This window comes from Scyliorhinus canicula, chromosome 13, assembly GCF_902713615.1.
Source record: "Scyliorhinus canicula chromosome 13, sScyCan1.1, whole genome shotgun sequence".
Lineage (NCBI taxonomy): Eukaryota > Metazoa > Chordata > Chondrichthyes > Carcharhiniformes > Scyliorhinidae > Scyliorhinus > Scyliorhinus canicula.
This window is the reverse complement of record NC_052158.1, coordinates 159,149,237-159,172,919: the sequence shown is the minus strand read 5'-3', so window position 1 is coordinate 159,172,919 and position 23,683 is coordinate 159,149,237. Positions and strand designations below refer to the sequence as shown.

General features: G+C 43.5%; 1 protein-coding gene across 1 annotated transcript; it reads left to right on the top strand.

Annotated features, from left to right (window-relative positions):
* The first annotated feature begins 1,081 nt into the window (after positions 1–1,081).
* Positions 1,082–22,647, top strand: LOC119975677 (extracellular calcium-sensing receptor-like). Its single transcript, XM_038815460.1, has 7 exons — positions 1,082–1,215; positions 4,839–5,130; positions 7,150–7,986; positions 8,187–8,420; positions 13,199–13,322; positions 16,375–17,262; positions 22,601–22,647. Exons 1-7 carry the CDS (start codon positions 1,091–1,093, stop codon positions 22,645–22,647), a joined length of 2,547 nt encoding a protein of 848 aa, XP_038671388.1. The 5' UTR covers positions 1,082–1,090.
* The last annotated feature ends 1,036 nt before the right edge of the window (positions 22,648–23,683 follow it).

The window sequence follows — 23,683 nt, the reverse complement described above, 5'->3', positions numbered from 1 at the left end:
TTGTATTCTTTGGGGATTGCTAAGAAATTCACTGTATGTTTTTAAAAAGTGAGCTTGAGTCCATAGGATAAACATTGCTTTGCTTTAAAAAATACTTTTAGATTTCTGCTGTACCCCACCTGTAGAGTGTGCCATGTGCTCCCCATACCATAATCTATTCGTGGATCAGGTAAACTCCATGATACATTTTGGGGTTCTCTAAACCTTGGCCCATAATACTTAGCCAGCAGAGTAAGTTCTTCCTTAGTGCGGCCCAGTGACAATAACAACTGCCATCAGACAGAATGTGAGGCAGATCATTTTGTGCAAAAGAAAAATAATACGGATGAGTTTTTTGAATTGGAAGGGCCCGTTCCGATCTACTTTCACTCTGTGTGAGTCACTCAATTTCCAAGTCGCCTCAAATGATGCAATAGTGACCTTTAAATCAACCTCCAAACTGAGACTAAATATCGCGTTCAGTGTCTGTGAAATAATTTGAAGCATCGAAAATGGAGATACTTCCCCACAAATAGACACCAAACAATTTCGCAGTCGATGCACGGACAAAACCAGTCCCACCCTTCCCTGGAGTGAACGTTTAATTCACATAGAATTTGACAAAGAGACATCCGGACTGGAGACGTTCTCTCCTCTCTTTCTCCGCAGACCCTGTCAGATCTGCTGAGATTGTCAAGTATTTTCTGCTTTTGTTGCAGATTCCAGCACCCGCAGTAATTTGCTTTTATCGTACAGAATAGACACCCTTCCAATATGGTTACAGTTCTTCCGTGTGCAAACTTAATCCAAGGAAAATGTCAGGGGCACAATAGCCCCGAGTGTTGGAAAACATCACCTGTGAGCCTCTCTGATCTGACAGCGAATACGCGTCAGCGAGGTTTGAGTTTGAAATCTCTTGGGACTGTCTTCTGATGGTTAAATACTCCCCGTACAGCGGGCTGCTGTACGCTGATTCGAAACGTTCTACCCAGTGACTCCTGAGAAAATCTTTGTTTTCCTGATGTCACTTTATTCCATTTGGAGTGTTCTGTTACTGATCCCAATCCAGATAGTCGACTCCTTCGTTGATGAGACATGTGAACTTCGGGAAATGTTCAACACTGGAATGATTCAGGATGGAGACGTCATCCTGGGCGGTTTATTCGCGATACATTTAAGAACAGCGCCGGATTATTATTTATTCCGATCCAAACCTCAACCAATGCGCTGTGTGGAGTGAGTAACAGTCATTTTTGATCATTTCATTTGGCAATGCTCTGGTCGGGGGTGGAATCTATCCTAAAGAGAATTTAATGTTTCTATCACATTTTATTAACTTTGGGTAGTTATTGTCATGTCATGCTTTCTCCCTCTTTTCTTCCCTTCTCCCGCCTTCCTTTGATCCATTCAGTTATTGAACCCTTTCATGTTGGGAAATTCGGTGAGACAAGGAAACTCGGAAATAAAAACAGGCAATGCTCTGTAGACTCAGCAGGTCGGGCGGCATCTATGGAGAGTGACTGAGTTAACGGTTCAGATCTAACAATCCTTCTGAAGAATTCATTTTTGCTCTCCTTTAGGACAGGAAACGCCAGGGGAGGTTTGATAGAGGTGCCTAATATTATGAGTTTTTTTGATTACGTTAACTGACAGATATTTAAAAAAACGAAGAAATACCTGGATCAGGTCTGGCAGCATCTGTGGAGAAAGTAACAGAGTTAATGTTTTGAGTCGAAAATGACTTCTTCAGAATTAATCGCCATCCCTGATGTGGGGACATAGAAGACCCTCGCATCTCTTATACTCGTGCAGAAAACACAGAAAGCGAACAAACAGGTGCAGCAGATAATCAGGAAAGGTAATAGAACGTTGGCCCTTATTTCCAGGGGGTTGGAGTGTAAGAATCGGGAATCTTGCTGCAGCTGTACAAGGTACTGGTGAGGTCACATCTGGGCACAGTGAGTAATTTGGTCCCCTTATTTAAGTCAACATGTTATTCCATTGCAGGCAGTTCAGAGAGGTTTCACTCGGATGATTCCAGGTATGGAGGGATCGTCTTATGAGCAAAGGTCAAACAGGTCGGGACTGCACATAGAAATGAAAAGAATGTGAGGTGATCTCATTGTAACATAAAGGTTCTTAAGAGTCTTTACAGAGTAAATGCTGGGAGGATGTTTCCCCTCATGGGAGAGTCTTGGACCAGAGGGCAGAGTCTCAGAATAAAGGGGTGCCAATTTAAGACTGAGATGAGGAGGAATTTATTCTCTTGAAGGTTGAGAGTCTTTGGAATTCCTTGCCACAGAGTCCTTGTAAATATTTAAGGCTTTGATAAACTGATTTTGATCAGTAAGCGATCAAGGGTAACGGGGGAAGGGGACATGAGCAACGTTGGATCAGCCACCAGCCTATTCAATGGGGAGCAGGTTCGAGGGGCCGAGGAGCGTACACCTATCCCTATTTCCTGTGGTCTTCTGGTCTTTTGCCATTTGTACAGTAAGATGTACCAATCGTTTGCTTGAAATGTTTACTTGGGACGAGATAAGAGGTGACAGTTACTTTAACTTGTTTAAAAATGGGGGTAGATCAGTAAACTGAATACACAGCTTCAACATTACTGACAGAATTACCAGAGAGGAGGTGAGAATTATTTTATGATCTAGAATTAATTGCATGAACGGGCGGTAGAAACAAATTTAAATGTAATTTTCTGGAGTGAATTGGATATTCACATGAACAGGAAATATTTACAGGTGGAGTGAGATTATTCCGATTCTCCATTGAAGTGATGTGGAGATGCTGGCATTGGATTGGTGTGAGCACAGTAAGAAGTCTTACAACACTAGGCTAAAGGTTGTTTCGAGTCACTAGCTTTTGGAGCGCAGTTCCTTCATCAGGGGAAAACAAACCTGTTGGACTTTTAATAATAATATTCGCTAATTGCCACAAGTAATGAATGAAGTTACTGTGAAAATCCCCAAGTTGCCACATTCCAGCGCCTGTTCAGGGAGGCCAGTACAGGAATTGAACTCGTGCTGCTGGTATTGTTTTGCATTACAAGCCAGCTGTTTAGCCCACTGTGCTAAACCAGCCCCTTTTCTTCTTTGAAATGACTCTCAACGGCACGATTGTGTGTGCGATAATGGAAAACAGGTCTGGAAATCAGCAGATCAGGCTTGATGCCGTTTAGCTTTAGCACGACAGCACGACACGGATTCAAGGTGTGAAATAGAAAGTTGGAGCAGGGGCCGGGAAGCAATTCTTTCTACAGGGCTGTTCAAAAGCTGGGTTTCCTTAATTATTGCTTAGGGCCCACACAATGGAGTCATTCATCAGTCTGACGGATGGTAAAATTACAATTTTTAGGAATGGATTTCAATCATATTTTGCTTTGATTGCAATCTATTATAGTTCGTTTAGCAGAAGACCTGAAAAGAGTCACAATTTTGGGAATAAATCTAAAATAATTTAGGAAAAAAATACGTTTTACTGCTGGAAATATGAAGATGCAAAGTAATCCAATTCAATTATTGCCCTGGAGTGTCACTAACAATCTGGAGATAAACCGAGCAATAAGAAATATTCTGTAAGAATGAAATGCGTTTCTTGTTCTCTAAAACCTATATTTCCCAACTGTCCCATTCGTACAGAAGATGTCTTATTGTTAGTTAAAGATAAAGGCATGGGAAATATCACAGTGACTTTGCCCTGCCACTTTCCAACAATAAAAACTAATTTGGGTGAAATTACATTCAATTTACGTACATAATTGAGACTTTTCTTTGTAGCTCTTCTCCTAAGCGAACTGTAATAGAGTTATAAAAACAAAGCTAATCCAGAAATGCTGGATGTTCTCAGCAGGTGTGGCAGCAACTGCGGAGAAATAATTCGGGTGATCTTTCCAGACTCGATGAGCATTGGTCAAGATTTTGTTAGAATAAACTCTAACTTGGTGCTGAAGCCAAACAGGCAGTAGGAGCCAATCAAAGATAGGGTGACACATTCTTCTCACAGAAGAGTTCCCCAAGTCAAATGCAGTGCTCAGTAAGAAGTCTTTAGGGGCTGGTTTAGCACAATGGGATAAACAGCTGGCTTGTAATGCAGAACTAATGGCAGCAGGACAGGTTCAATTCCTGTACCGGTCTCCCTGAACAGGCCCCCTGAATGTGGTGATTAGGGGCTTTTCACAGTAACTTCATTGAAGCCTACTTGTGACAATAAGCGATTATTATTATAACAAAACCACATTAAAGTCCAACAGGTTTCTTTGGAGTCACTAGCTTTCGGCACACAGCTCCTTCATAAGCTCACTCACCTGAAATTTAACCTGGCGTTGTAAGACCTCTTAATGTTCCCACCCCAGTCCAACGCTGGCATTTCCACATCATGGCTGCTAAATACAGAGCTCACACTGAGCAAAGAGACTGGCCGTTACAAAAAGAGTATAACTCAGAGATAACCAGCCCCTGTGGATATTTAGCACCCACTGCAGCAAATAGTTTTTGTAAGATTCAGCCGCCAGATTTCCATATCGCCTCATTCATCTACCTTGTCCTGGACGTCAAAACGCCAGCGTCCAACTCACTATGGGACAGAGGTTTCTCCTTCTCTTCTGCCTAAATATCTTACTTTCAATCGTGCCTTTGTGGGCCGTCATTCGGGACCCTGGTTTTGGGGGAAGCAGATCGTTGCTATCTACCCTGTTCTATTTACCTTCATTTAAAAAATCTCTATTGTATTATATTGTAATCTGCACAACAAAACGCATGTCCATTCAAGTATTTCTCAATGTTGCAATGAGCAATAATACAAAAGGAATAACATTGTCTTGAAACAAAAGTAACTCATAATGTGTGTGGCAGGTTTAGCCAAAGTGGACTGCGTTGGGCCCTCACCATGGTGTTCGCCATAGAAGAAATAAACGGGAACCCAGAATTGCTTCCTGACACAACTCTGGGCTACAAGATTTTTGACAGCTGTGACACACCTTCTGAAGGGCTTAAAGGAGCTTTCAAATTACTGAAAGGGAAAGACCGGATCATTTCCAATTCCAAGTGTGCTGGCATTCCATCAGTGTCCATGATTGTGGGAGATGGTGGATCATCGCAATCTATCGCAGTATCGCGAGTGGTGGCCCCTTTCGCCATTGGTATGGTAAGATGTGCCAATGCTTTTGTGACAATTATTTATGCGGGGGTGCCTGCAATTACTTTTACAAAGCCAAATAGTGTAAATGGTAGAAATTTGAAACAAAGACATGAAATGCTGGAAGTACTCAGAAGGTTTGGTAGCATCTGCTGAGAGAGGAAAGGGTTAATGAGACGGCATTGACCTCAAACGGTGACACTCTTCCTCTCTCCCCGGTTGGTACCAGACCTGCTGATGATTTTCAGCATTTATATTCAAATATATTTAACTGTTTTGGAGACAGTGGAGTACCATAACTGGGCACACAGATTAAAGATTAATTGGCAAAAGAACGGGAGATTGCACTGGGCATCCAGGACAAAAACTGGCAAGTCATGCTACAGTTGTCTAGAGCCTTGGTAAAGCTGCACTTGTTATATTGCGCACAAGTCTGCTCGCCACACTACCAGGAGGATGTGAAGGTTTTGGAAAGGATGCACATACGGTTTACCAGGATGTTGCTTGGTCTGGAGGGAGCTAGCTATGTGGAGAGGCTGAATAGACTCGGATTGTTTTCATTAGAACAATGGAGGTTGAGTGGTAACCTGATAGTGGTCTACAAGATTATGAGCGGCATGGATAGAATGGATGTGCAGGCACTCTTTCCCAGAGTGAAGGGTCAGTCACCAGGGGACATAGGTGCAAGGTCTGTGGGGCAAAGAGGAGATGTGTGAGGCAGATTTTTGACACAGAGAGTGGTGAGTGCCTGGACTGCGTTGCCTGGGGAGGTTGTGATTCATTAATGGCGTTCAAAAGCTATCTCGACAAATACAGGAATAGGATGGGTATAGCGGGATACAGCACTAGGAAGTGCTGAGGGGTTTGGCCAAAAATAATAATAATATCATAATCGCTTATTGTCACAAGTCGGCTTCAATTCAGTTACTGTGAAAAGCCCCTAGTCGCCATATTCCGGTGCCTGTTTGGGGAGGCCAGTATGGGAATTGAACCCGCGCTTCAGCCTTATTCTGCATTACAAGCCATCTGTTTAGCCCACTGTGCTAAACCAGACCATGGCATCATGATACCACCCCTGATACCAAGGGTGGTATCATGACTGGTACAGGCTTGGAGGGCAGAAGGACCTGTTCTTTGTTCTAAATTCGTTTTACGAAGAGAGAGGGACGGCACGGTAGCACAGTGGCTAGAACTGTTGCTTCACAGCTCCAGGGTTCCAGGTTCCATTCCCGGCTTGGTTCACTGCCTGTGCAGAGTCTGCACGTTCTCCCCATGTCTGCGTGGGTTTCCTCCAAGTGCTCCGGTTTCCTCCCGCAAGTCCCGAAAGACTTGGTGAATTGGACATTCTAAATTCTCCCTCAGTGTACCTGAACAGGCGCCAAAATGTGGCGACAAGCGGCTTTTCAAAGTAAGGTCATTGCAGTGTTAATGTAAGCATTCTTGCTACAATAAAGATTATTATTATTATGTGACGCACATGGAGACCGTGGCACCGTGGTGTTTTCACGAGGCCAATTATCCAGAGCCTCAGGGTAATGCTCTTGGAATCTAGGTTAGAATCCCCCCACTGCAGATGGTGAAAATAGGATTCAATGAATTGAAAAACTAATGATGACCATTGCCGATTGTCGAAAAAACCCATCTGATTCACGAATGTACTTTCGGGAAGGAAATCTGCCGTCCTTTGTTTTGCCTTCATGCGACTCCAGATCCACAGCAGTGTAGTTGATTCTGAAATGGTGTAGCAGGCTAATCGGGAATGGCCAACAAATGCTGGCCCGATGAATGACTAAAAATGATGCCCTTGAATTGTTTATATCCAAAACGAACCGAAAGGGCGGTGGGATCAGATTAACAGCAAAGGTGAAATGTTTATTGGGTAAATAATTGAAAAGGGGTCATGGCGGGAAAAAGGCTCTGAGTCTAATTAAATATCTGTTTGAAAGTAGCTACACAAGCACGGTGGCCTTGTAGCTTCATGTGTGGTTCCACAGTCCAAACATCTCTGTTAATCCTCTTCCCCCACAGGTCAGCTACTTTGCTTCATGCGCCTGCCTCAGTGATAAGCGTGAATTCCCAACTTTTTTCAGAACAATTCCCAGTGATACCATTCAGATGAGAGCTTTAATCCGGATTATCCACTATTTCAAATGGTCTTGGATCGGAGCTGTGGCTGAAGATAACGATTACGGCCGATTCGGGATGAGGGCTTTAATTGAAGAGGCTGCAAAGTTTGAAATTTGCATCGCCTACATCGAATTTCTTTCACCCGGTCGGACCAGGGAAAGGATGCAGCAGGTTGCGAACACCATCCGAAAGTCCTCGGCAAAGGTGCTGATAATATTCTGTGGAGAGAGTGACACCTTGTCCTTAGTAAATGAACTGAGAATGCAGAACATTACCGACATCCAGCTGATAGCGAGTGAAGCATGGGTCACATCATTCCAACTGTGGACAGCGGAAACCTGGGATATTTTAACGGGAACAATGGGGTTTGGAATAAGGAGAGCGAAAATTGCAGGATTGAGAGAGTTTCTCGTCAAACTCCATCCTTCCACAGCAACAGACAACCCGTTTGTGGAAGAGCTCTGGCGGGAAATCTTTGGCTGCAGTGTACACATCTCAAATCAGACTCTGGGAGGACACATAACAGCTTCCTCTTATAGACCATGCACAGGTTTAGAGAACTTGGGGACAATCGAGAGCACATTTACTGATGTATCCCAGTTAAGGATTTCCTACAATGTGTACAAAGCGGTGTACGCAGCAGCTCATGCACTTCATAATTTACAAACTTGTGAACATGGGAAAAGCCCATTTTCCAATAAAACCTGTGGTAGAAAGTCAAACCCTCTATCCTGGCAGGTGAGGCATTTTCGCAAACTCTTCCTCATTCTGTAAAGCTCAATGGTTTCTTATTTCGCCAGAAACAACATGAATAACAAACAACTGTTCTAATGTCCAATTATTGGTAAATTTATTTAATGCTGCGTTAATCTTTTTGCAGACATTGTGAAACATACTCATGAGTGCAGTAGATAATAATTGTTTTCCCGTTCCTAAAGCTTTTACAGTACCTGAGGGAGGTACGTTTCACAAACCAGTTTGGGGAGGAAGTAAGTTTTGATGAAGCCGGAGATCCTATCGCTTCCTATGACTTGGTAAACTGGCAGAAGCTTCCTGATTTGTCAGTTGATTTTGTGAAAGTTGGTTATTATGATGCAGCGATGCCGGAAGGAGAAGAACTCAAGTTGGATGATAGTAGAATCATTTGGCACAGAACAGCGATGGAAAATAAAGTAAGCCCATTTTAAATCAACCAAAGACGTGAAAGGATGCGCCTGCTCATTGGTTGCAGCCACCACAGAATGGCGCGTTTGTTTGACTGGTTATTATTGACGAGACTAAACAAGATTCTTTCGGGAATCGACCGGAGTGATTCTCTTGTTCAGTCACACCTTCTGGACCAGTTTTAAATGTATGTGGTCAATATGAGGATCCATGTTCTTCTTAATACATTTAAATTTCACACACTGTGGTCTTCAGGGCATGATTACAATTTTCTCTGATGATACGTAGATTGGAAACGTTGCCAACCGTGATGAGGATAGTTCTGAACTTCAAATGGACTTAGACATGTTGGTGAATTGGGACGACAAGTGACGGGTATAATTCGATGTAAAGAAGCGTGAGGTGATTCATTTTAGCAGGAAGAATATGGAGAAGAGCATAAAATAAAGAGAGCGATTCTAAAGGAGGTGCAGGAAGTGAGGTCGATGTACATGTGCACAAGTCACTGAAGGTGGCAGGGGAGGTTTAGAGTCCCGTTAATTAATTCTATCTTGGGTTTTATTAACAGCGGCGCCGAGTAAAAGAGTAAGCAGGTCATGTTGAACTTGTTTATGGCACGAGTTAGGCCTCATCTGGAACAGTCGTTCCAGTTTGTGGACCATACTTGAGGAAGGACATGAAGGCATTGGAGAAAGTACAGAGGAGATTCAGAAGAATGATTCCTGGGATAAAGAACTGTAGCTATGACGATAGGTATGAGAGGTTAGGTCCGTTTTCCTTTCAGACAAAAATGTTGAGAGAAGACTTGCAATTGACATCAAATGTCTTGAAACATATGGACAGGCTAAATAGTGAAACACTGTTCCCATTCACAAAAGCATCAAGAACAAGGGAGCATGTGCAAAGTAACAAGCAAAATGAGTAGACGTGATGCGAGGATTTTTTTCTTCAACCAGAATGGGGTTTGAGTCTGGAACAAACGTCCTGAGAGGGTGGTGCAGGTATTCAAGGGGGAATTGGATTTCTATCTGAAAAGAATGTGCAAGGTTAAGGAGATAAGGGAGGGAGTGAGATTGGATAGAAAACTATTTTATAGAGGCAGCTCAGACGCAATGGGCCAAATAAAAATTGCATGAAATGGATTTATGAGTTCCTGACGTATTTCAGCATCAGAACCAGAGGACATGACCTTCGTTTGAAATGATTTATTGGTGTCAAATTCAAAACCAAGCAGACAAAACATATCGATGAGCGTCATTCCAATCTATGATATTGCCGATATAATTGAAACTGTTGCCGTTGATGAACATAGGAGGGGCAGCACGGTAGCATGGTGGTTAGCATAAATGCTTCACAGCTCCAGGGTCCCAGGTTCGATTCCCGGCTGGGTCACTGTCTGTGCGGAGTCTGCACGTCCTCCCCGTGTGTGCGTGGGTTTCCTCCGGGTGCTCCGGTTTCCTCCCACAGTCCAAAGATGTGCGGGTTAGGTGGATTGGCCATGCTAAATTGCCCGTAGTGTCCTAAAAAGTATGGTTAGGGGGGGGGGGGTGTTGTTGGGTTACGGGTATAGGGTGGATACGTGGGTTTGAGTAGGGTGATCATGGCTCGGCACAACATTGAGGGCCGAAGGGCCTGTTCTGTGCTGTACTGTTCTATGTTCTATACACTTTAGAGTGAATCATTTCAGATAGTAACATTTTTTTGAATTAAGAATGTGAATTAATTTGCGACCTGCTGTGTTCTGAGAATGCATGCTTCGGCAGAAGTGGTGAGTTTGAACACATAGTTCTCATTAGACACGTAGACTCGGTAGGCCCAAAGGCCTAATTCTGCTTCTTTATCTGTGGTCTTGTGACATTTACTCAGCAGTGTTGTTTCCACATACCATGTCTGTTGAAGAGTATAATTGACAGAGTTTGATTGACATGATTAATCCACAAATCCCTTGTTGTTTTATCATGTGACAATAGAATGGTAGAATGAGAACTCGGTGTATCTTTTCCCTTTTCTGCTTCTAATAATTCCAACATTCGAACTTAATATTCAAATTTTGATGTCCCTTTATTAATGTCTATTCTATCCTGATTTTATCATTTAATATTACGGTTTTTATTGAGGTTTCTTTCTTTTGATGAATATTGCAGGGCTGGTTCAACACAAGGCTAAAGAGCTGGCTTTTAAAGCAGGCCAGCAGCACGGTTCAATTCCCGTACCAGCCTCCACGAACAGGAGCCGGAATGTGGCGACTAGGGGCTTTTCACAATAACTTCATTTGAAGCCTACTTGTGACAATAAGCGATTTTCATATTCAAATAAACATTATTATAAACATTATGTAAATCATAAGATTCGAACAATGCAGAAGGACGTGATTCCTCCCATTGCGTCTGCACCAACCCTCCGAGGGATGAACTTACCTCGGCCCATTCCCCTACCCTGTCCTCATAACAGCACTAAACCTTTTGGACACTAAGGGACAATTTAGCACGGCCAATCCACCTTACCTGTACAACTTTGGAATGTGGGAGGAAACCAGAGCACCCGGAGGAAACCCAAGCAGACACGGGGAGAACGTGCAAACTCCACACAGACAGTGACCCAAGGTTGCAATCGAACCTGGGCCCCTGATGCTGTGAGCAACAGTGCTAACTACTGTGCTACTGTGTTGTTTCAAAACATGCCATTTAATTTGCTCCAAAAAGAGGGAACCATATTGCAGCCTCTGTGGCATCAGAGTATTAACCCAGTGGCGGTAAGTTCCAGTCCTTCTGCAAGGCAAGTTCTAAAGTTGAATTCAATCCATGGCCTGGAATCAGGATGAAAGTTGCCTGATTGGTTTGTTATGTTCTTCCAAAGGAAGAGCACTTGGTGACGGTGGAACAATAATGAATAGTATATCCAAGGTAAACCCTAATATTTAAATTTAAGCATACCAGTAAGTAGAGACAGATGAGATGAGTGAAAATTATTGAAATACAAAAGAAAAAGATCAATACTTATTCAGATAACAATCTGATTATCCAGGGGCTGGTTTAGCTCGCTGGGCTAAATCGCTGGCTTTTAAAGCAGACCAAGCAGGCCAGCAGCGCGGTTCGATTCCCGTACCAGCCTCCCCGGACAGGCGCCGGAATGTGGCGACTAGGGGCTTTTCACAGTAACTTCATTGAAGCCTACTCGTGACAATAAGCGATTTTCATTTCATTTCATCAGAAACATTTCGGTTAATTGAAAACGTGAAATAAAAGAAGCCATATGATGGGGGTCATTCAAAATTACCCCTCAATTCCGCAATGGACAAATTAATGTGCTGGACTATTGAGTTGCAATGACCTGTCCTTAATGCCCCGCTTTCCTATGTTCGGATAACTAAGATTATGTTAATCAACACTGAAAATTTGGCAAAGATGCCATTCATCTGGTTTGGAAAATTTAACGTCATAGTTCAATAGCAATTGTCACACTCCAGGCGCCATCTTTTTAACCCTGTTGATTTGATGCAATCATTTACTGTTGGTTCCTGGCATCATGGTATGACAGCAATACATAGTGCAGAAGAGGCCCTTCGGCCCATCGAGTATGCACCGACACGTGAGAAAAACCTGACCTACCTACCTTTTCACAGTAACTTTATTGAAGCCTGCTCGTGACAATAAGTGATTTTCATTTCATTTCATTTCTAATCCCATTTGCCAGCACTTAGCCCATAGCCTTGAATGCTATGACATATTGTCTCTCTCTGGTATGTGGTTTCTTAAAATCATAGAATCATATAATTTTTATTGCAAAAGGAGGCCATTCGGCCCATCGTCTCTGCAATGGCCCTTGGAACGAGCACCCCACTTAGACCACAGGGGTTTTAGTTCAGAAGGGAAGCATGGTCCATGCAGGATTGGAGTGCCGAAGGGTCTGTTCCTGTGCTGTAATTTTCTGTGTTCTTTGAATGGCTTAATATGCCATTTCAGATGATAGTTAAGAGTCAAATCATATTACTTGGCGCCTCCATAAAAACCAACCTGAAACCGATATCAAGTTTCCTTCCCTTTAACCAGAGCTTTTAAAGAAATCAAGGATAATTCCGTAATCATCATTACTGAGATATATTAATTTTATTTAAATTTCACCAGATGCCATGGCGGGATTTGAACTCATGATATTTGAGAATTAGCCTCGGCCTCTGGATTGGTAGCCCAGCTACCATTACGTCAACGCCTTCCCTACACGATTCCCTCAATAGGGCAGCACGGTTGCATAGTGGTTAGCACAGTTGCTTCACAGGTCCAGTGTCTCAGGCTCGATTCCCGACTTGGGTCACTGTCTGTGCGGAGTCTGCATGTTCTCCCCATGTCTGCGTGGGTTTCCTCCGGGTGCTCCGGTTTCCTCCCACAGTCTAAAGATGTGCAGGTTAGGTGAATTGCCCATCCTAAATTGCCCTTAGTGTCTAAATAGTTTGGTGGGGTTACTGGATTGTCAGGATGGGTTGGAGGTGTGGGCTTGGGTGGGTGCCCTTTCAAGAGCCAATGCCGATCCAATGGGCCCAATAGCCACCTTCTGCACTGCAAATTCTATGTATGCAGTAGCAAAGTCAATTTGTGTTTTCTTTACATTTTGAATTGCAACCAAGTTTGAGCAGTAGCAAGTACAGATGGAATGCTCTCAGATGGCAAAGTACATTTCGTAATCAATTCAAAAAGATATAATTTGACAGGAGATTAATATTTGGTAAGACTTTAACTCTTTGCAAATGGATGAGTTTTGAGGATGTTAAGTATGGTCCCTGTCTCCACAGGTCCCTGTGTCAGCATGCAGTGATAATTGTGGTGCCGGAACAAGAAGAGCTGCCCGCAAGGGGCAGCCTGTTTGCTGCTTTGATTGTTTACCATGTGCTGATGGGGAGATCAGTAACCAGACAGGTATGAGAACCTTCCTTAATATTCCAGCAGGAAACAGGAACCTGGGAATATAAAGTACTGTGGCATGTTTTGGATTTGCCATCATAGCAGGTCTCGTTTGTGGTGATATGCATCACTGTATATACACAAGGGGTTAATGTAAATACAGTGCAAGTAAGTAACCACTAGAGGGAGCACCAGATATGTCATGACACACAGACATACAGCCAATGGGTCATTAGAACAGGACACAGCCAATGAGGAATCAGGACACCCAGAGGTGGCATTACCACAAGGACAGGGCACACATGCTCTTTCTCGTTCCACAGACTGACATCTAGAGAGCACATCAGGGTTGATCAGAAGCATCACACCCAGCACGCAGCTTAGAGCAGACTGGTTTAGTTAGACTGAGTTAATACAGTTAGATTAGCAGGAGAGTTTAACTCATTTCAGAACTGTGTTAATAGTTCAATAAACATATTGAACTCATTCAAAGTCTGGACCTTCCTGTGTCAAAGCACACATCAAGGAACAGTAAAGGAAAAGCGTTTTGCGCATGCGCAATCCATTCCTACACTTAACGACACGAGCGGCATGACGTCAGAGGCCCCGGAACACACCCACTTCAAGGGGAAATGACCGTAAATAGTGACGAAAGGTTTTAAAGCCAGAAAACACAATTCTTTCATCATGAAAGACAGCACAATGCCTGAACTTCGACCAGTAGATGAAAATAACCTCCACAGAACACTGAAACAAGCAGTTAGCACTGCCCAAAGAGATGATTTGGTCCTTGAAGACTACAACTCAGAAGATAATTTCATCATTGGGCGTAGCGAGCACCATAACAAATCCGAACCGCAACAAGATAATTTGTACATTGAAGCATCCTACACAATCATGGATGAGTTTGTCGGATTTGAGGATCCTCAGCCCAGCATAGACGACATCCCGACCCATGAGTACAGGATTCTGCTGCGGCCTGATGCCAAGAGACTGAGGGTGGTACAAGCCCACAGAGAGCGGCCTGACGCCACACCAGTGGTCAACACACCACGAAGAGTCCCCGACTCCACACAGAAAGCGATGAAAGACTCCACAGTGAGACCACTACACAACTCCGTTGAGAGCGCACAGATCGACTCCACAGCGAGACCACTGCATGACTCCACACAGGGAACGATGCCAGACTCCACAGAGAGAGTGATACAAGCCTCCTCAGTGAGCTCATTGACAGACTCCACAATGGGAGCAGCTCAAGACTCCGAAGCGCAGTCCATGCATGAACAAGACCATGAAGGTCTCTCCACCTTATTTGAGCAACCAGCTGCAGACGATACAAAACTGCCACGCTCGCATGAACAACAGGAAGACTGTGACAGTCTACCCAGATTACTTGAGCCACCAGAATAAGACTCTGACAGTCTACCCAGCTCATCTAACCAACAAAAAGACACTGAAGGTCTACCCACTGTATATGAGACAAGTGACGCAGGCATCACAATTCCCATACAAGGTGTGCAACATCACGGCGGGACTGATGGCTCTCAGCTCCTCTGTACAAAGGGACTTGACAATCAAAATGAGATTCTAAGTGCATCCTGGGAGGCTACGTCAATTCAAACCTCATCCACTGGAGACTCTCCACAAGAACGTGACATCTTGAAGATTTTGACTCCAGACGGGAATCATCAAGAAGCCAAAGATGATTCAGCTGAACCAGAAATGACTCCAGACGGGGAGCATCAACAAACCAAAGATGATTCAAGTAAACCGGACATGACTGCAGATGGGGAGCACCGAGGAATCAAAAACGAAACGCTCAATGAAACAGCAGATGCCACAAAGGACAGGGACACAAGGAACTTTGTGAAGGACTCGAATTCTCCACTCGGAATGGTAATTGAGCGCAACAAAGTCAACAACAAAACCTACGAAAACAACACCACTGACAACAACAAGAAGCATACCAAAGTCAACAAAACCAATAACACTGGAACAACGACTGGTACAACATGGTACAACTCTGCCAATGCAGGACACTGTGACAGCACAGCTCAAGACAGCGGCAAGTGTGCAGACATACCATGGCATGATAATGCATCTTACAAATTCACATTTGCTACACTACAAACAAGCAGACCAGATTTCAAGGCAGCTGACATACGGCATAAATACCGCAAACACAGGCACTAGTCCAGGTCAGACAGGAAAGATGACATCAAGAATCGCTACCACAAGCATCGAAAAAAAGAGTCCAAATCAGACAATGAAGTGATGTGACCATTTGAACACTTCCTGATGACTTCTTGGTTCCTTAAGCACAGGCACACTGATGGCGTTCACAAGGAAATGACAGTATCAACATCGACACTTTAATAACAAAACAAGAAAGCCACTTGACCATATAAATTCATGAACTTTGGACTCAGAAATATTATTTGGTATTGTATCATCATCACTGTCATCATGACTTGTACATGTCATCAATCATCTACCTATTTTGTTCAATTTTTTTTAACCAAGTACAGAAAATATGAAACACGAAAAAAGGGGATGTGGTGATATGCATCACTGTATTTACACAAGGGGTTAATGTAAATACACTACGACTAAGTAACCACTAGAGGGAGCAACAGAGACGTCATGGCAGACAGACATACAGCCAATGGGTCATTAGAACAGGACACAGCCAATGTGTAACAGAGGTGGCATTACCACAAGTGGGCACTTCACAACTGATATAAAAGGATAGGGCACACATGCTCTTTCTCTTTCCACAGACATCTAGAGAGTAGCTGATCAAAAGCATCACACCCAGCACGTGACTGAGAGCAGACTGGTTTTGTTAGACTGAGTTAATACAGTTGGATTGCAGGAGAGTCGAACTCATTTAAGAACTGTGTTAATAGTTCAATAAACATATTGAACTAATTACAAAGACTGGACTTTCCTATGTCAAAGCATACATCAAGGAAGCAGTTGGTGCTAGACGAAGACGCATAACACAACATCGTTCATTTCGAAAAAGTGCATTTGAATTACTATTTGAAATGTTGTGTGTTCACAGATTCTATAGAATGTATCAAGTGTCCAACAAATGACTGGTCCAACGTTCAAAAAAATCAATGCATTCCAAAAGAAATTGAGTTCCTCTCCTTCCACGACACCATGGGAATAACACTGGCGGCGATTTCACTGTTTGGAGCTTGTATCACAGGAGTTGTCGCAGCTGTTTTCTTATATTTCCTAAACACTCCCATTGTAAGGGCCAACAATTCAGAGCTAAGTTTCCTTCTGTTAATCTCATTAATACTCTGCTTTCTGTGCTCCATTGCATTCATTGGACAACCAACGCCATGGTCATGTATGGTGCGCCACACTGTGTTTGGGGTGAGCTTTGTTCTGTGCATTTCCTGTATTCTCAGTAAAACTCTGGTCGTCCTGATGGCATTTAAAGCAACGCTCCCGGCCAGTAATGTGATGAAATGGTTTGGACCCAAACAACAAAGATCAATCGTCTTTCTCTGCACATTGATTCAAATTATAATATGTGCGATCTGGTTGGTGACATCTCCCCCATTCCCATCTAAAAACACCAAGTATCAAAGGGCAAAGATTATCCTTGAGTGCGATGTGGGGTCCGCAGTTGCTTTCTGGTGCGTGTTAGCTTACATCGGCCTCTTAGCTTGCATGTGTTTGATTTTAGCTTTCCTGGGCCGGGCCTTACCCGACAAGTTCAATGAAGCGAAATTTATTACCTTTAGCATGCTGATCTTTTTTGCCGTTTGGTTTACTTTTATTCCAACGTACGTGAGCAATCCTGGAAAATACACAGTGGCCGTGGAAATATTCGCAATTTTAGCATCGAGCTTTGGGTTGCTGACATGTATATTTTCTCCAAAATGTTACATTATCTTGTTCAGATCAGAAGAGAACACCAAGAAACACCTAATGGGTAAAAATGCGCAACCCTAACAAATTAAACTCTCGGACTGCATGATGACGTAGAGCTGGAGAGAATGAAGGATTTGCGCCCTTAACACAAACAGCTTTGACTTTTAAGTTCCCTGGCAATGTGTTCTGATAATTGTTCGGATTAACGGTGCGTTTTGCAGATAGATAAATGTACGAAATGTTCTTCATTTTCTAAAAATTAGAAATATTAGTGTACGATTGAGTGTTCGTCTGTTGCTGAGTGTTCGTCTGTTGCTAAGGCTTAGACATGTATCTTGACAACTGTTAATAAATGCAACTATAAAAGCGTAAGTGGATTAACAATTAACAAAGTTGTTTGAATTTATTTTTACGGGACCTATGATTGCTTGGCCATACCAGCATTTGTTGCTCACCCCTAATTGCCCTTGAGAAGGTGGTGGTGAGCTGCCTGCTTGAACCGCTGCAGAACATGTGGTGTCAGTACATTCACTGTGCTGTTAGGGAGAAAGTTCCAGTGTTTTGACCCAAATTGCAGTGAATATAACGGTGACAGACATACAAGTCAGAATGGTGAGTGAGTTGGAGGGGAACATCCAGGTGGTGGGGTTCCCAGGTATCTATTGTTCTTGTCCTTCTAGATGGCAGTGATTGTGTGTCTGGAGGTTTTGGGTAAGGAGCTTTGGTGAGTTCCTGCATTGCATCTTGTAGATGGTACACACTGCTGCTGCTAGGTCGCTATACACCACAAATATAACAGAACATTACAGTGCAGTACAGGCCCTTCAGCCCTCGATGTTGCGCCAACCTGTGAAACCACTCTAAAGCCCATCTACACATAAGGAAGAAATTCCTGAAGGTCATCACCCACATTGCTGACTTCCAATTGTTCAAACAGGCTTCTCTCTCGTACACATCGCTTGTTACATTTTTGAGCAGCTGTTAAGAATGTTAGCCTTCCCTTGCGATTTGCCAATCAGTTGGTTGTTTTAGTTAAAGGTGTTTCTCTGATATAGACATTCCAGATTAACGGGTAAACTTTCCTCTAACCAATGTGCTTCCAGATGCACAATGGTCCATTTTCAGTGCGTGGATTTTTAAATAAGTAATGGTGAACAGGGAATCAGAGGATACGTAGCAACATTAGATGAATGACTATGATGCATTAAAATGGGGCAAATAAAACGGACCAATTATTTTTTCACTTCATTTCACTTCATGTGGAGTTGCCTTAATGATCAAAAACAAAATAATTCAAATAGTTCTTTCATGCTATTGGGGAACTAGGCCTAGAACAAGTGCTAGCTGCTTGCTCCATCTTACCCATAGTCATTCCATTTTAACATTTCATTACTCTTCATTCTTCCAGTTTGGCATCTGCGCTGTTATTGCTTTAGGAACAATTTCGACTTTTTCCTGTGCATTGTGCTACTTCTTGTCAAACTTAATTTAACTTGATTTGCACGCCAGAAATAATCTGCAATACACATTTTGCTCATAGATATTCACATTTGTTATGTCGAAGCTGACACTTCGAATGTGGACGAAATGCTGTAACTTGACACTCACCTGAAACCTGTTTACTCCTTTTTAAAAAAAGTGAAATATCAATTATGTTTACGGGAGGGCGTTTTGATGCTGCATTCTATAATTTTCTTCCAAACTGAGCTGCAAATTTTGCAAATCATACTTCATAGAAACAAAGAAACTAGGAGTACGATTCTGTCTGTGAAAACACAAAAAAGGAATTCAACCGGACCGACCACCCGGCATCGAACCAGGCTCTGGAACCGACAACAGCAAACCCAACCCTGCAAGGTCCTCCTTACTAACATTTGGGGGCTTGTACCAAAGTTTGGAGAGCTGTCTTACAGACTAGTCAAGCAAGCCTGACATAGTCATACTCATGGAATCATACCTTACGGACAATGTCCCAGACATCACTATCACCATTCCTGGGTTTGTCCTGTCTCACTGCCAGGACAGACCTAGCAGAGGTGGCAGCACAGTGATATACAGTGGGGAGGTAGTTGCGCTCGGAGTCCTCAACATTGACTCTAGACCCCATGAAGTTGCATGGCTTCAAGTTAAACCTCCTTCTGATTACCACATACCGGCCATCATCAGCTGGCGAATTAGTACCCCTATAATAATAATCTTTATTATTGTCACAAGTAGGCTTACATTAACACTGCAATGAAGTTACTGTGAAAAGCCCCGAGTCCCCACCCGGTGCCTGTTCGGGAACACTGACGGAGATTTCAGAATGTCCATTTCAGTGAACTGTACGTCTTTCAGGACTTGTGGGAGGAAACCGGAGCACCCGGAGGAAACTGATGCAGAAATGGGGAGACCATGTAGATTCTTCTCAGACAGTGATCCAAGCAGGGAATCGAACACGGGACCCTGGCGCTGTGAAGCAACAGTGTTAACAACGGTTGTACCATGCCGCCACCACCTCCATGTTGAACAGCACTTGGAGGAAGCACTGAGGGTGGCAAGGGCACAGGGTATGCTTTGCGTAGGGGACTTTAATGTCCATCACCAAGAGCGGCTCGATAGTACCACAAGAGAAGGGGCATTCCATTCCTCCCTCTGCTCCTACAGAATGTCACATAGAGGATAGGAGCAGGAGGAGGCCTTTTGGCCCTTTGAGCTTGCCCCGCCATTTATTACGATCATGGCTGATCATCCAACTCAATAGCCCAATCCAATCCTGCTTTCTCCCCATAAACTTTGATCCAATTCTCCCCAAGTGCTATATCCAGCCGCCTCTTGAATATATTTAATGTTTTAGCATCATCTACGTCCTGTGGTAATGAATTCCACAGGCTCACCACTCTTTGGGCTAAGAAAAGTCTCCTTTTCTCTGTCCGAAATGGTTTATCATGAATCTTCAGACTGTGACACCGGTTCTGGACACATCCATCTATGGTAACATCTTCCCTGCATCTACCCTGTCTAGTCCTGTTAGAATTTTATAAGTCTCTATGAGATCCCCCTTCATTCTTCTGAACTCCAGCGAGAACAATCCCAAACTAGTCAATCTCTCCTCATTTGACAGTCCCGCCATCTCTGGAATCAGCCTGGTAAACTTTCGCTGCACTCATTCGAGAATAAGAACATCCTTCCTGAGAAAAGGAGAGCAAAACTGCACACAATATTCTAGGCATGGCATCATCAAGGCCCTGTCTAATTACAGCAAGCGACCCCTGCTTCCGTACTCGAAACCTCTCGCAATGAAGGCATCCTTCCTGTATCTACGCTGTCTAGCCCTGTTAGGACATGGCAGTGCCCAAATAAATCTCACAACTCTGCTACATCTCCTGATATTGATCTTTGTAAAATTTGCAGCAGATGATGAACAGGACAATGGTCACCGCAACTATAAGTTTGGTGGATAAATCATTTAAATTCCAAGTGGATTTAAACCTGAATCTTCCCATTATCGGTTTGATCTTATCCAACCGTTCAATGAATCTGTCAAAACTTACAGTTTAATGGAATAGTGTTTGAAATCATATGTTCAAGTACAGCAACTTCAAATCGTTCCAAGACACAGTTTTGTTGAGGTATATGTGTCAAGTCACCTGTTCTGATGGATTGCATCCAGGTAATGAGCAAAAGTAGTGGAACAACTTACCTGAATATTTCCTCCAGGTACTGGGCAGTGTTGGCGGAGTGGGGAGTGGAAATGTGACACCCTTATTCAAGAGAGGGTGTAAGGTCAGTCCCATCAACGACAGGCCAATTAGTTTAACATTTGTGGCAGATACGATTTTGGAATCTAAAATCACGGATCAAAATCAACCGACATTTGGAGTTGTTTGAATTAGTTAAGCAGAGCTAGCACGGATTTGAAAGCTTTACGCACGGTGAAGTCGAGCCATCCTGAGTGAGTGAGACAGCTGGAGTGAGGTGAAATTTGGTAATTTGGAGCAGTGTGGTAATTCGGTGCAGAATGGGATGAGGTGCTTTTTCCCTATCGTTTTATTTACCTTCTTCTGGCTTTGTAACTGTTAACCTGCAGGGAGTGTTCCAGAGTGCATCCCGGAAAGGGAAGTGATACAAATACCTTTTCAAATTGTGAGGGAAACAACTGAAGTGAAATCACAGTAAAGCTGTGACCTGATTGGTTGGTAGGACATCTGTTAAATTTGACAAAAACACATTGAAAAGAAACTAATTAAATTTCATCAATAACCTAGGTAGAGGATTAACTAAACCTGAGGGCAGAGATTAATATTTACCATTTTATTTTACAGTAAAAATCTAGAGTCAGGGCCATATAGTTAATTTTAACTCAATCGAACAAAAATTCAAGTATGTATTTTAAATTAATTAACTAGTGCTTAAATGTCACTCAGTGGGGTGCAGTGCTCCAACTGTGATGTGTGGCAGATCTGTGATGCTTCCAGCATTCCGATCGAGTACATCTGCCAATGGCAGCTCCTCACAGACCGCATGGTTCATTTGGAGTAGCGGTTGGATGCACTTAGGAGCATGCAGGTGGTGAAAAGTGTCAAAGATAGGAGCTATAGAGACGTGGTCACACCCAAGGTGCAGGCAGACAGATGGGTGACCGCTAGAAAGAGCAGGCAGTCAGGGCAGGAATCCTCTGTGGCTGTCCCCCTCTCTAACAGGTATACCACTTTGGATACTGTTGAGGGGGATAGCCTATCAGGGGAAAACAACAGCAGCCATAACAGTGGCACCACAACTGGCTCTGTTATTCAGCAGGGGACGGCAAAGTGCAGGAGAGCGATAGTTATAGGGGACTCTACAGTAAAGGGAACAGGTAGGCGCTTCTGTGGACGTGAAAGAGATTCCAGGATGGTATGTTGCATCCCTGGTGCTCGGATCAAGGCTGTCCCTGAAGGAACACATGGCATCCTGAAGGGGGAGGGTGAACAGGCAGCGGTCTGAGTACACATAGATACTAACGACAACGACAGGAAGAGTGATGAGGTCCTGAAGAAGGAGTTCAGGGAGTTAGGCAATAAGCTAAAAAGCAGGACATCAAGGGCTGTAATCTCAGGATTACTCCCTGTGCCACGTGCCAGTGAGGCTAGAAATAGGAGGATAGTGAAGCTAAAAACGTGGCTAAACTGGTGGTGTAGGAGGGAGGGTTTCAGATTTTTGGACCATTGGGATCTCTTCCAGGGCAGGTGGGACTGGTACAAGAAGGACGGTCGCATCTAAACTGGAGGGGCACTGATATCCTGGCTGGGAGGTTTGCTAGAGTCACTCGGGAGGATTTAAATTAGTATAGCAGGAGTGTGGGAACCAGAATATGATCTTAGAAGGTGCAATAACTGAAGGGGAAATAGAGAACTATAAGAAAAGAACATGACCCTCAGGCAGAGCAAAAAAGCTGACAAGTGTAAAAAGGTCAAGGCAGGATTGAGGGTGTTGTACCGAAATGTGCTCAGTGCACGGAACAAGGTAAATGAACTTGTTGCGCACATTGAAATTGGTCAGTACGATGTTGTGGACATCACAGAGACGTGGCGGCAAGTGGATCAGTGGTGCGATCTAAATATCCAAGGATATGTGCCCTATTGAAAGGACAGGCAGGTGGGAAAAGAGGGCGGAGTTGCATTGTTAGTAATGAATGAAGTTAAATGGATAGCAAGGAGCGATGTAGGATCAGAAGGCATTGAATCTCTGTGGGTGGAGTTGAGAAATCTCAAAGGTACAAAGACTCTGATGGGAGCTATGTACAGGCCCCCGAGCAGTAGTCAGGAGGTGGGGCAGAAGATAAATCAGGTGATAGAAAATCATGTAAAAAAGGCAATATTACCATAATCATGGGGGACTTCAATATGCAGGTGGTCTGGGAAAATCAGGTTGGTAATGGATCCCACGGAAAGGAATTTGTGGAATGTCTAAGATGGTTTTTTTTAGATTTGCTTGTAGCAGAGCCTACTAGGGATGGGTAATGAGACAGACTTGATTAGGGAACTTAAGAACATAAGAACATAAGAACATAAGAACATAAGAACTAGGAGCAGGAGTAGGCCATCTGGCCCCTCGAGCCTGCTCCACCATTCAATTAGATCATGGCTGATCTTTTGTGGACTCAGCTCCACTTTCCGGCCCGAACACCATAACCCTTAATCCCTTTATTCTTCAAAAAACTATCTATCTTTACCTTAAAAACATGTAATGAAGGAGCCTCAACTGCTTCACTGGGCAAGGAATTCCATAGATTCACAACCCTTTGGGTGAAGAAGTTCCTCCTAAACTCAGTCCTAAATCTACTTCCCCTTATTTTGAGGCTATGCCCCCTAGTTCTGCTGCCACCCGCCAGTGGAAACAACCTGCCCGCATCTATCCTATCTATTCCCTTCATAATTTTAAATGTTTCTATAAGATCCCCCTATAAGGTGAAGGAACCCTTAGGGAGCAGTGACTGCAGTATGATAGAATTCACTCTGCAG